The sequence below is a fragment of the Pyrgilauda ruficollis genome, unplaced genomic scaffold (assembly GCF_017590135.1).
Source record: "Pyrgilauda ruficollis isolate IOZ18807 unplaced genomic scaffold, ASM1759013v1 scaffold107, whole genome shotgun sequence".
NCBI classification, from domain to species: Eukaryota; Metazoa; Chordata; class Aves; order Passeriformes; family Passeridae; genus Pyrgilauda; species Pyrgilauda ruficollis.
In genome coordinates, this window is record NW_024508877.1 from 1,690,795 (window position 1) to 1,703,528 (window position 12,734).

Here is a 12,734-nt window from a genome sequence, read left to right on the forward strand (position 1 = left end):
TCCAGTGGTCACCCATGTCTACAAGGTTGTCACTGGGATGGGAAAGCCTGCGAGCTGATGGGCGAAGAAAGACGAAGGTTAAAACAGTGTAATGATATAGGGATGATGGAGGACACATCATCCAACCTGTCTGTCCAAGGAGCAGGTGCCTCTGTGAGGTGGCCTGAGCCCTGCCATGCACAGAAGGATGAAAGAAATGCCAAGCAGAAATGGCTCATCCTCCTCCTGGACAATTACTGCTATTTTTCTTTCTTTATTTTTTAATGAATATTATTTATGTTATTCATTAAATACTGACTAAGGAACAGGTGCTGGCTCATGTTTACTGGTTTACACTTCTGCAAGCATTTTTCACCCTTAGCCAAGCCAGGGAATGGCAGGAAGACTGGAAATAGTATGTTCTGGTATGACTACATCATACATCTGTGGAGAATATGAGAACAACATGTTGGGGTGAGGGATGGCAGCTGCCTGTTTGTGTCCTGCTGCAGCTTGGGAGCCGCTGCAGGATTTTTATGGGGCCCTGAGTCATGCAAGTTCACTCCTCAAAAACCATGCTCTGTACAAAACCATCTGTTTTGTGACCAGTGGGCGAACCATGCTCTGTTGTACACACTCACGACCTGTGACTATCTAGACAAGCTGGATGGATAGACCAATCGTGTGAGATTCAACAAGGCCAGGTGCCAGGGTCCCTGGGTCACAACAACTCCTGAATCTCCAGGTTTGGGGTAGAATGGCTGGAAAGCTGCCCAGTGGGAAAGGACCTGGGACTGCTTGATAGGAGCTGAACATGAGACAACAGCAGTTTGCCCAGGTGGACAAGAAAGTCAATGGTATCCTGGCTTGGATCAATAATAATAAAAGCAGCAGGATTAGGGAAATAATCCTTGCCCTGTACTTGGCACTGGTGAGGCACCTCAAGTGCTGTGTCCAGTTCTGGGCCCCCCAGTCCAGAAAGGAGATTGAGGTGCTGGAGCAATTTCAGAGAAGAGCAATGGAACTGGTGAAAGGTCCGGAATCCATCTCCGGCGAGGAGCAGCTGAGAGAGCTGAGGGTGTTTAGCCTGGAGAAGAGGAAACCCAAGGGGTCTTTATCACTGTCTGCAGCTCCCTAACAGGAGGGTGTAGCTGGGGGTCAGTCTCTTTTCTCAGGCATCCAGTGACAGGAGGAGCAGATACAGAATCACAGAATCACAGTATAAGCTGAATTGGCAGGGAACCACCAGGATCATGGAGTCCAACTCTTGGCCATACACAGGGCACCCCAAGAATCATACCTTGTGCCTGAGAATATTGCCCAAAAGCTTCTTGAACTGTGTCCTTGGGGAGCCTGTTCCACTGCCCAACTACTCTCTGGTGAAAAAGTTTTTCCTGATATCCAAACTAAATCTCCCCTGACACAGCTTGATGCCATCCCGCCGGGTCCTGTCACAGAGGAGATCAGTGCCTGCCTGTCCTTTGCGTCTCATGAGGAACTGCAGTGAGGTCTCCCCTCAGTCTCCCCTTCTCCAGGCTGAACAGGCCAAGTGCCCTCGGCTGCTCCTCACACGGAAGAGCCACCCTCCAGAACCTTCATCATCCTTGAGGCCCTCCTTTGGACACTCGCTAATGGCTTAATGTCTCAGGATGTGCCAGGGAAGACTTATGTTGGAGGTTAGGAAGAATTTCTTCACAGAAAGCATCATTATGCATTGGAATGGGCTGCCCAGGGGGGTGATGGGGCCATTGTCTCTGGAGTTGTGCAAGGAAAGACTGGACGTGGCACTCAGTGGTGGTGTTGGGTCATAGGCTGGACTCGATACTGTCAGAGATTTTTTCCAAACGACTTGATGTTGTGATTTTGTGACCCACCCCCTCCCCGCTACACCACAAACCTGCGTCCCGTTCCCACCCCCACCTCACCACCTGACTTCTCCCCCCAGGACGGCCAAGGCGCCGGGGAGCGCGGCCCCTTTAAAGGCACGCGGCGGGGGGCGTGGCGCGCGGCAGCGCGTGCGGCGGGGGCGTGGCCCGGAGCTGAAGTCGCTGCAGGAGGAGCCGGTCGAGGGCTTCCGCATCACCCTGGTCGACGAGTCCGACCTCTACAACTGGGAGGTGGCGATCTTCGGGCCCCCCAACACGCTCTACGAGGGCGGGTACTTCAAGGTACGGGCCTTTCCCCCGCGCCGCGGGCCGCGGTGTGGGGCTGGGCCGGGGCCGGGCCTGCGGGAGGGGGCACGGGCACGGCCTGGGCAGAGGGGGAGCCGCGCCACGGCCACCGCCGCGCTGCTGGTCTGCTCTCTGAGCCCCAGAGAGCCTCCCGTGCGAGCCTCGGCGGAGTGAGTGTTCTCCCCTTCCGCCCCGAGATGCCCCCTGGGCTCTGCTCTGTGTGTATTTCACAGAATTGTTACGGTTGGAAGGGACCTGTGGAGATCATCTAGTCGCGTATTTCATATCCTTTTAGTTCCTGACTTAGAGGAAAGATGGGGCAAGACTATTTACAAGAGTGTTTAGGGACACAACAAGGGGGAATGGGTTCAAACTCAAAGAGAGTAGGTTTAGCTTAGCTATTAGGGCGAAATTGTTCATTGTGAGGGTGGTGAGGCCCTGGCACAGATTGCCCACGGAAGCTGCGGATGCCCCATCCCTGGAAATGCTCAGGGCCAGGCTGGATGGGGCTTGGAGCAACCTGGTCTAGTGGAGGGTGTCCCTGCCCATGGCAGTGGGGTTGGAACTAGATCATCTTCAAGCTCCCTTCCAACCCAAACGTTTTATGACTCTGTGATATTTATTTCAAAGTAAGGGGCTTCCAAGCCATCCCTTGATATCTTCACTCATTGATGGGTAATTCAGGGTAAAGGCAGTGTTTCCCTCAGGACTCCATGGGCTTCAGGGCTGTTTGACACAATTTTTTTCTACTCCTGTGTTCTTCCTCTCCATGCTTTAAGAAGCCTTTAAGCCTTCAAAGAGCTGCAGCAACATATAATGGGTGAAGATAGATTCAATTCCTTTCTCAGCCTTCCTGTTAATACAAAAAAACTTTTGTGGTTATTATTTCCACTCTTGTGAATACAGCAAATAAGAAATCTGGCACAGCCATCCCAGAAAGGAACTGAAGGGAGTGTCCTTAAATTATCAAAACAACTGGAGAAGGAGGAGTTGCACTTTTTTCTTAAAACAGGCAATTGGAAAACCTTCATGCCTGCAGAAGATGTGTTCCATAGGTACGCTCCTCTCTTCTTGGTATCTGCTTGATCTCTGGCAAAATATTGTCCCCATGAGCTTGCTTCTCCCAGCAGTTAACTGTTTTAGTTGTGGCTCCTGCATCTCCCATTTCATGCCCTTTGGCTTCTCTCAAACTGAAAAAAAATTTTAGATGATGTCTTTGCTTGACTAACGTGCACCTTCAGTGCCTCTTGGCCTCCACAGGTCGAGGTTTAAGAGCTTTGTTCCACAAAACCAAAATAACCTGTAGCTTGGGGAATAATAGATTTGAGTCATGTTCAGTTTGGCCTCATTGTTTGGAAGTAAAGGAAGGCTTTGGCATAAGACTTTTCTTTTGTAGTGAGTTGGCTGGCTTACTCATGTAGGTGTGATAGGTGTATTCTTAGACTCACCTCCATTATTACTTATTCAGGAAGTCGCTCGAGTCTTTAGTTGCTCACAGTGTCATCTTTACATCCAAATGGTCTGGTGACCTCTTCCTGCACTTACATTACTCATCCATTTTTAGTCAAAGAAATCATGAGTGATCAAAATAGTTTTGTTTGGTTGGGGAGGTCTCTGGACTGCATATTTGCAGTTGTTCCTGGAAAGAAGCTGAAGTTGCCTGAGAAGTAATTTGGGATGTGTGTTAACAAGTGTAGTTTTAGGCAAGGCTCCCAGTTGCCTTACCTCAGTATTGTGATTGGGTTTTTGACTATTTGATGTCCTTGAACTGCTGTGCCTTTCTTCTAAAGTCTTTTGACCAACCCTGTGATAGTTGTTTTGAGCGTGGGAAGATGAGGTCTCATGATGCTTCCACCTCTCCCCAGCAGTGGGATTCCCTTCAAGTGCTGTGGCTGAAATCTCTCGTGTGTTGATTCTGTCTCATCTCTCCTTCATGAGGAGCCCTGCATGGTGGATTTTTGTAGTCTTTGGTTATGCATCTAGACTTTTGAGACACTGAAAAAGGAAGAAGGAGTCCTGTGAGAAGTGATATTCTTGGCTCTCTTTGTCTTAGGTCTTCACATGTGTTAGGCTCTGCTTATGGAATCATTTGGATAACTTTCTTTGATGGGTGACTCTTCCAATATATTAATTGTATGTGCTGCTCTAAACTAGTGCTCACCTTGCATGCCTTTCATTTTCTGTATTTCTTAACTTGATGAAATATTTAGCTTCATTTTTTTTTGTGTTTTCAGTTTAGTAAGGTTAGGAAAGTGGGATTGGAAAGACGCAATTACAGGATGTAACTTTTTTTCAACTTTGTGGCAGTGAGTTTGGGAATTGTGTTCCACTTGAAGTGTAGTTTAACAGCAGGAACTTGAGACAAAGTACATAGGCCTCTACTTAAGCTAGAGTACAAATACTTCAAGGAAGACTTGCGGTTAAGGTCACTTTAATAAAGAAAGTGTTAGGGATGGTTGATTGGGGAATACTATTGCTTGATTTGTGTTTTGGGAGCTCTTAGAGGTGGTCACATCAACTTTTGGCACCTTGTTTATTCTTAGAGAGATACTACCTTTCTGTCTGGGTTGTTGAACTAGCAGAATAAACTGAAATGGGGGAAGTGCTCTCTCTGCACCTCCTTGACAGAAGCTACTGTCTAAAGCTGTTTCAACAGATTCTGGTTTCAGCTTCAAGTCCTGTAGCTCTAACATCTGCTAAATTGAAGCAGAGAACAAGTCCCCTTGAATGTTTGTTTAAATGGTAGGTTGTCAACATGCTGGCTATAATAAAGTCAGGGACTTGTTAAAAATTCAAGTACAGTGTCTGAGCATATTTTATCAGCTAATATGGCATGCCCAGATCTGCAGCAGTGCTCCAGGGTTCAGGACTACCATCCAGATCAGCCTCCAGGAGCAACAGCTACATGAAGAGCAGCTTGTGTCAGCAGGGGAGCATGCAGCAACCCTCCACCCCATTCATGTGATCAGCTGAAGGTGGACATTTGAAGTGCAAGTTACATTAACCTTTGTCTTACATAGTGACAAGATGGATATCCCAGTCACACAGCCCCATCAATAAAGAATTATTACATTATTCAGTCCTGCTGAATAGCTTTGTAATGTTTTGAGCAACACTTAGAGTTCCTGACTACTGTCCTCAAGGAAGGAGTTGAGCTATTCCCTGCATTGGTTACCTCTCTTCTTTGCTGGCAAGGGAAAAAACAGTTCAGGGGCAGTGATGTAAGTCCTTCAAAGAGGTTGTGATAAGAGCAAATGTCTGTCCCTCAGCTGCTGGCAGTAAGAAATTGCCAGTTTGACTAAAGTTCTAGCAGAGTCATTTTTGTTGGGCCGCAGGTATTGAACGGCACTAGGTGAAATTGGGTTTTGGTCCCAGAGTCACTCACAGAGTGTAAAGGTGAAATGTGGATGGACCTTGTATGTCTAAAGTGTTGCTTACATCTGATTCACTTGCTGAGTTTTTTGACTGACAAAGGGAAGATTTTTCTCAGAATGAAATGCTTTGTGTCCAGGTCACACATAGCGACAACTGCTTCTTTCTTAGCTCAGCTTTGAAGGACATGGTGTGATAAGATGGGTCTTTAGATCAGATTCCACTGGGCTATGTGGTAGTTCTGAGTTGCTCTGGAAATAATGGAAATGTCTGGTTTTGCAGGCAGTGCCTGAGCAGCAGAAAACCAGAATGTGCCATAGTCTGCAGAACTAAGTGTGAGCAGTTCATCAATGCACCTTTGTGCCATAGGCATCTTCAGTTCATCTGAGAGGGTCCTTTGCTACATGGCGGAACTTCTTCATCTTTAGGTTTGGCAGAAGATACATAAATGGGGACCACCACAAGAAAGGTTATTATGCTATAATCTGGGGCTGATAGGTGCTGGGTGGGATAGATGTCAATGGCTGAGGGCGGTGCATGGTGAAATCTTTACCATCTCAGGTGACCATTCTTCTCTGTGTTGAAATCCAGTGTCTTTCTTTAATGCTTGAGCCTTCAGAGCTTGGAGACTGATGAACTGCTGCCCAGTGCTTTGATCAATCAGTGGATACTTGCAGGACTATTAGAAAGTGTTTCCTGATGGCTTGCTTGAGGTCCTGAATGTTTGATGTGATTGTACCTTAGCAACAGAGTTTTTAATTGTTTTGAAAAAGACAGGTCTTCTGATTTTTTTAGTTGCATGGTATTGCAGTTGTGCTGAGAGCCAGGGCTTCAGGGAAGGTACAAGTGAGAAGTTATACAAATAGAAACCTCATTAGCCCTGCTCAGAAGCATGATCTGACCAAGTACACTGTGTCAAGAAGCATGTTTAATGTAGACAAAAAGTCAATATTAAAAACTCCTTCAGAGGTGATTCAGGCTGGGTAAATTAAAATGAATATACCTAGCATGAAAGGAAACAAGAAAAATTAACTACATTGTTAGAGTTACTGTTTCATAGTTCTTAAGGCAGTTCATTTCATAAGGTACTTTTCCTACTTGAAAGAACAAGCCTCGACACATCAGTTGGAAGGGGAGAAATACACCAAGCATTATGATTAGTTTTGTCAGGTAATTTGGGGGCTAAATACTTCTCAAGGCATTGTTATCTATGCTTTTTGTAATTCGTTAGCCCAGTGCTGTATAGAGTTCTGTATTGTATCTCAGCTTCTTCCAGGTGATTTGATTTCAAAATAACTTGCAAAATGTGCTAAGATTTCAGAGCAGAAAATAGTTGGAGAACCAATCAGTTACCAATAACTAATGGCAAGAATGAACACCATGTTTAAAAGTTTGGTCTTGTAGTCTACTTCTAGTGACGCTTACAATTAATCAAATAGAAGTTTTCTAAGCACTTAGAATTACATAACTGGTAGAACGTTTAATTCCACAAAAACATCCTTAATGCCAGGATGAAAATGTGAGGTACTCTCAACACAAAAAATGCCTTCTATGGGCCTGTGCGTTGCAAGGTCCTACAGAGTTTCTCTCTGTGTGTTTGAGCTATTTTTGTTGCCCTTAGGTATCATTGATGCTAATAAGCAGTGGTTTGGTGCAGCAAAGGGACATGGTATTGCAGGTGAGTGGAGTCCTGCTTGCTCCAGGTCTATGGGGCTCCTGTTCAGTCTCAAAAGCCAAGGACCCTCTAAGCTGTCAGCAGACAGGGAAGCAAAAGACTTCTTCTGATGTTGGTTCATGGATCGAAAGCGCAGATATGGTCCCAGACTCTCAGGCCTGGAGAATACCTCCTTGTTCTTCACTCTGCTGTTGCAGACAGTTTTTTGGGTGGCTGTGCCTCTGGATTGCACAGACTACTCACCCATCCTGTAGCCTGTTTTGGACATCAGTGTATCTTCAGGAGGAGATGGGCTAAGTCATGGTGACAGCTAGCCCCCAGTCTTTTCTCTAGGGCTCCTCTGATCCAGGTAGGACTGTGGTGTGTGCTGAGAAGTACTGATAGTGGTTTCCAGTTCTGATACTGCCTTAACATAGGAGATCATGTGCAGCTGGGTCCTGTTGTACGGCAAGAGGAGAGCTGTAGCACAGCCCAACTCTTTTATCCCATTAGAATAAAACAGATAATTTTCCATATCAGTAAACCGAGCACTGTTCATTTGCCTAATTTTTGTTCAGTGGTCCTTTGATAAGGTAAAATAGAACTTGAGTTTTAGGTTTTTTTCTCAGGTAACAATGCAAGGAACTGTGCCTCTTCTTGTCTGTCTAAGAGATAGTAACTAAAAGTGTGTGGACTTACATGTGGTTTGTATTATAGGAATTAATGGAAAGTTTTGACTATATAGTGTTAGAAAAATGGGGTTTTTTAAATTTTTTTTGGTGTATAGATGTTGACCTGATTTTGTAAGACTTTGTTAAGCCTTCTGATGTTTACATTCTTTCAACAAACTTTCTCACACACAGTTCTGTAAATAACCTATGTTTTGCATTCTTTCATAGAAGTGGAGAAAATTGATGGACCCTTGGTCTGTCCAGTGGCATTGGAGAGGTGGCACTGTCACCCTCCAATCCACTGTCACCTTTGAAAAACTATAAATGTTGGAATCAGAAAATAAAGCTGCTTCTTTTTTGTTCCCCTCGAGAGCAGCAGTGTCTGTGTCATCATTTCGTGCCTTATCACAACAAATAAATCCTTTAGATCCAGGATTGCAGTGATGTTGTCCCAGTGTCTGAGAATTTTACACATCTGTAACTTTTCAAAAACTCAGACATGTTTTTGCCTTGCTGTTTCTAAAGTCACTCTTATGCTGGAGAGCCTTGCTATTTTACATGTTAATATATTCACACAGGGTACCTTCTCTTTAATAGCTCTTTAGGTCTACTATGCAATGCTTGTTTTGCATCTGGAGCATAGAGAATGCCAGAAAAAAAAGCTTGCAGAACCTTAACTCTGATGTTTGATGTGCAGTTTTGTTGTGCGGTTTATGGCATGTTCATCAGGTGTTCAGGGTAATTAATAGTATGGGCAAAATGATGGAAGTTTTATGCTGAACTTAAATGTAGTTGAGTTCAAGTTGGAAATGTCACAGTTACACATTGTCTGCAGTGTGGATGGACTAGAGGTGATGTGACTCATAAACACAGCTGCTCTTATGATTTGGGCTGCGTGTGATCAGATGTGTATATACACACATGCATGTACACAAAACTAGTCAGCTATTTCCAGAATGCTGCTTAATTTTTAGGCTTAGTGTTTTTATCCAGCATTTTGAGTTAGGGGAATTGCAGTCATTCTGGCTAAGCTTTTGTGGTAGTGACTTGCTGACAATGTCCCATCTCACCACGCCAGTTTGGTAGTAATAACTTTGGTATTGTGTACCCACCCTTGAAGCACTAGTAGCCAAGAGTAACTAAATTGATTGATTGATTGCCTGTCGTCACAGTTGCTGAAATATTTAAAATGCATTTGCCCAAAGTGGCTTACAAAGAGAAGAAAAATGAGAGCTACTAAATTACAGTGTGTTTAGGCTATTTTGGAATCTTGCTTGACTTGAAGAAATGTGACCTCAAGACTTCCTGGGTGTTCATTTTAGATTGAAGCTTCTACCCAGAGAACAACAAGAACATAAAGGGGCTGAATGTTAAATGGGTGACACTTGGAGGCATCATAGTATTTGTGGTTTAGAAAGAGGAGGCTGCCTGCCAGGCAGGCTGTTCCTTACTACTTGAGGTTTCAGTACTAAAAGCATGACATATGTTCCTTTTGGACTGCTTTGTTGTCTTAAAATTGTACTAGTAATTTAGATATTCAGGTAAATAGGTTTTGTTTGAGAAATCCAAGTTGATAGCAGTAAGGACATGTTTGCAGTAGCTTTGTCACTCTTCCCGTAGTTACGTATCTTAGTTAAGTATTTAAAATATATGTTTTAATGTTCATTGTAGCAAAATATTTGAAGATGTTAAGATGCAAAACCCTCTGCCACGGTTTGAAACAGTGCAAGGACCAGTGTTTAATCAGTTGTGTCACTTGGGTTAATTTTTGAGTGACAGACACTTGTCCATTGTGCTAAAATTCTTTGGTTTTAAATTAATCTTCAGACATCTCTGCAGCTAGAAACCTTTTGCTGTGAGACCTAGGTAAAAGCTGAAATAATATTCTTTTTTGCAATACCCTCTTTGGCCTTGTCAAAACAAAAGCCATGCAATGGACTAGCTCTGACTTACAATACATTCTCTGAATACACATTTGTTCTTGCATGAAGTCTGCTCGTATAAGCCCCTTATTCATGGATGTAAACCACACTGGTGTGCAAGTGTTTGCTTATCTTGGCTAGAATAACTATCTGTAAAAGCACTCACCTTTATTAAAAGAATGGTCTTCTTATAATATATTGAAGAAAACTGAATTTCATCTCTGTGCTCCCAGCTACTTCTCTGCAAAAGAGTAACTGGACCCACGTTTAGTAGTTGACTACCTTTCAGCAGTGCATTAAGCAGTATAACTTGAGAGGCTGACATCTCTTCTGTACTTTTTAAGTATCTTGTAGCTATTATCTAAATCCCTTCTAATTTGTCATTCGTGTGGTAACAAAATGCCCCTACCCAGATGCTTCAGATGAAGGTGCATGGCACTTTTTGTTTAAGGTGGAAAGAAAAAGCCTAGTCTGTTCTTAATGATATTGCCACTTCAGTGGGATCTCCACCTAACCTCATTCTTTATTGCTGTGTCCATGTTACTTAAAATGCTAAGTAAGAAAGATGTTGAGAGACAAGTTTTCAGTAAAACTTATTGTTCAATTTCAGTGGATGATAGTAATATTTCTTCTCTTGTATAGTTCTCTGAGTATCAAGTGGCTGTTTCTTGAGTCAACCACAGCCATGTTTAAACAATTGTCTGTAGAGGATCTGTTGCTACTTCTATTTTTTTGAAAGCACTTTTAAATGAACCTAGGCATTTTATAGTGCTGTGTTATCTCCACTGGAGTGTATAAAAATGAAAATTTTGAGACCAACATATGGAATGATTTCCATTTCTCAGTCTCTGCCAGAAACCTGAAAGCTTATGTCCTTCAAAATTTTACTAATATACTTTCTGTGAAGTTTAACTGATTTTCTTTTTTTTCATGCTGGTTGCAGTCTTTGGTTTGTGTGGATGAAGCTTGGCTGGTTTTGGCCTGAAGTACAGCAGTAGTGGCACTACTGGGAAAAACTAGGTAGGTAGGGTAGACTTGATTGAGACTGTGGACATTTGGGCTTTTGAATTTTGAAGCTGGCTCTATTATTGAATATTTTTTGCTACTGAAGATGGTTTTGACCTTTAGAAGTTTATGGACAGACTCACAAGGGGCTAAAAAGCAGATCTGGAGATGAATTCTAAATTACAGTAATAGCTAAGTACATGTTCTTGTACCCATATCATCCATAACTATACTTCATTTGGAAAGAGATTGGAGTTGTACTGGCTGCCACTAAGGAGGGATGGGATAAGAAGTCTGCTGGTCTTGGCCACTTTCTTCTCAGTGTTATGAAATAAGCCTGGGTTCTGTTGCTGTTGGAGGTGGTACTCCAATTTCATGGATTCAAGGCAGCCTGCTTAATGTTCAGCTTGGATAATGACTGTTAATTTTCACCCAGCTTGCAGGCTTATCCCTCATCTACTAAGTAGTCATTAACTTTTTTTCATGTCTCTAATGTAAGTGATATACTTATGCTTGGGCTCTTCAACCAGGGACCATATTTTGCCTACAGAAACTAAGTCATCTGCTGGGGATCAACAAAAGCCATGAGAAGCCATGGTGGGATGGCTGCTATAGGTGTATGGTACTTTCCTCTGCCAGGGAGGTTCCTGCTGGCAGTTGTGGATGTATTCCCGAATGATGGACCAGGTCAGGTTGGGGTAAGGATAATGAGTAACCATCCTAAAGAGCAGCATTGCCCATTCCTGTGCCTCATGGGGGTGCCGTGAAATGTCACATGGGCATGTCTTCAGCACGTGCACCACACCTGGGATCTCACCTGCTGTCCAAGCAGCTAATGCCACATCCTGTGGGATCAGCTCTGTGTGTGCAATGGCAGAGGCATGGAGGAAGGCAAGGTATGCTTGGCCACAAAAGACTTGTCATTGTCATGCCACCAGGCCTCTTTGTCTTGCAAGCTCTTGGAATCCAAGCCCACCTCAGGCATCTCCCTCTTCCTTCAACTCTTCCTAAACTAAAATAACTGTACTTGAGTCATGACTGCAGGCTCACATGAGGTCACTACATGTGACTTGTTTGGTGCTCCTGGTGTCTCAATCTTGTTTCAGTTTCATCTTGTCCCCTGCAGCTGCCAACTTTGCTGAGCATGAGGATGACTTTCACCTCCTTAGAAACACAGAATTGTTAAGGCTGGAAAAAAACTCTAAGATCAAGTCCAACCACCAGCCTAGCACCCACCACCATGTTCACCACTAAACCATGTCCACAAGTGCCACATCCATGCTTTTTTCCAAGAGAACAGTGAAGTATTTTTGATCTGGCTACATCTAACCTGTACTAACCAAGATGGCTGGTGTCTGCTTTTAAAACAAAATTATGCTAGGGAGAGCCTCTAAGTTAAACTACAGCAAATCTAGGAAAGCTTTGGCTGGAGGTCAGTTCTGTTATATTTTTAACATTTTCATGCTCCAGTTTATTTCAGATTGTGTAGCTTTTTGTTCAGATTGCAGTAGTTCATAGCTGGGGTTATAATTAAGTCTTGGAGTTTCTTTTTCTTTCCTTTTCTTGTAAAGTACAGAGCAGTGACTTCTGTGCTCTAGAAAGAATGTTTCACGGAATCAATTAGGTTGGAATAGACTCTGAGATCAAGTCCAACCTGTGACCAAACACAACTGTGTCAATCAGACCATGGCACTCAGCACCACATCCAGTCTTTCCTTAAACAGCTTCAGGAGCAGTGACTCCACCACCCCCTGGGCAGTCCTTTTCAATATCTAATCACCATTTCTGTGAAGAAGTTCTTCCTAATGTCCAACCTAAACCTCCCCTGCTGTAGCTTAAGACTGTGTCCTCCTGTTCTATTACGGGTTGTCTAGGAGAAGAGCCTGACCCCCACCTGGCTACACCCTCCTGTCAGGCAGTAGTAGAGAGTGATAAGGTCACCCTGAGCCACCGTTTCTCC

The 12,734-nt window shown here is 43.8% G+C and overlaps 1 protein-coding gene across 1 annotated transcript in view; it reads left to right on the plus strand.

Annotated features, from left to right (window-relative positions):
• The first annotated feature begins 406 nt into the window (after positions 1-406).
• LOC121356065 (ubiquitin-conjugating enzyme E2 R2-like) overlaps positions 407-12,734 on the plus strand; it is a 47,149-nt gene continuing 34,821 nt past the window's right edge. Inside the window, exons 1-2 of the mRNA XM_041472128.1 lie at positions 407-453; positions 1,925-2,147. Coding sequence (XP_041328062.1) covers positions 407-453; positions 1,925-2,147 — 270 coding nt within the window. The remainder of the gene's footprint in view (positions 454-1,924; positions 2,148-12,734) is intronic.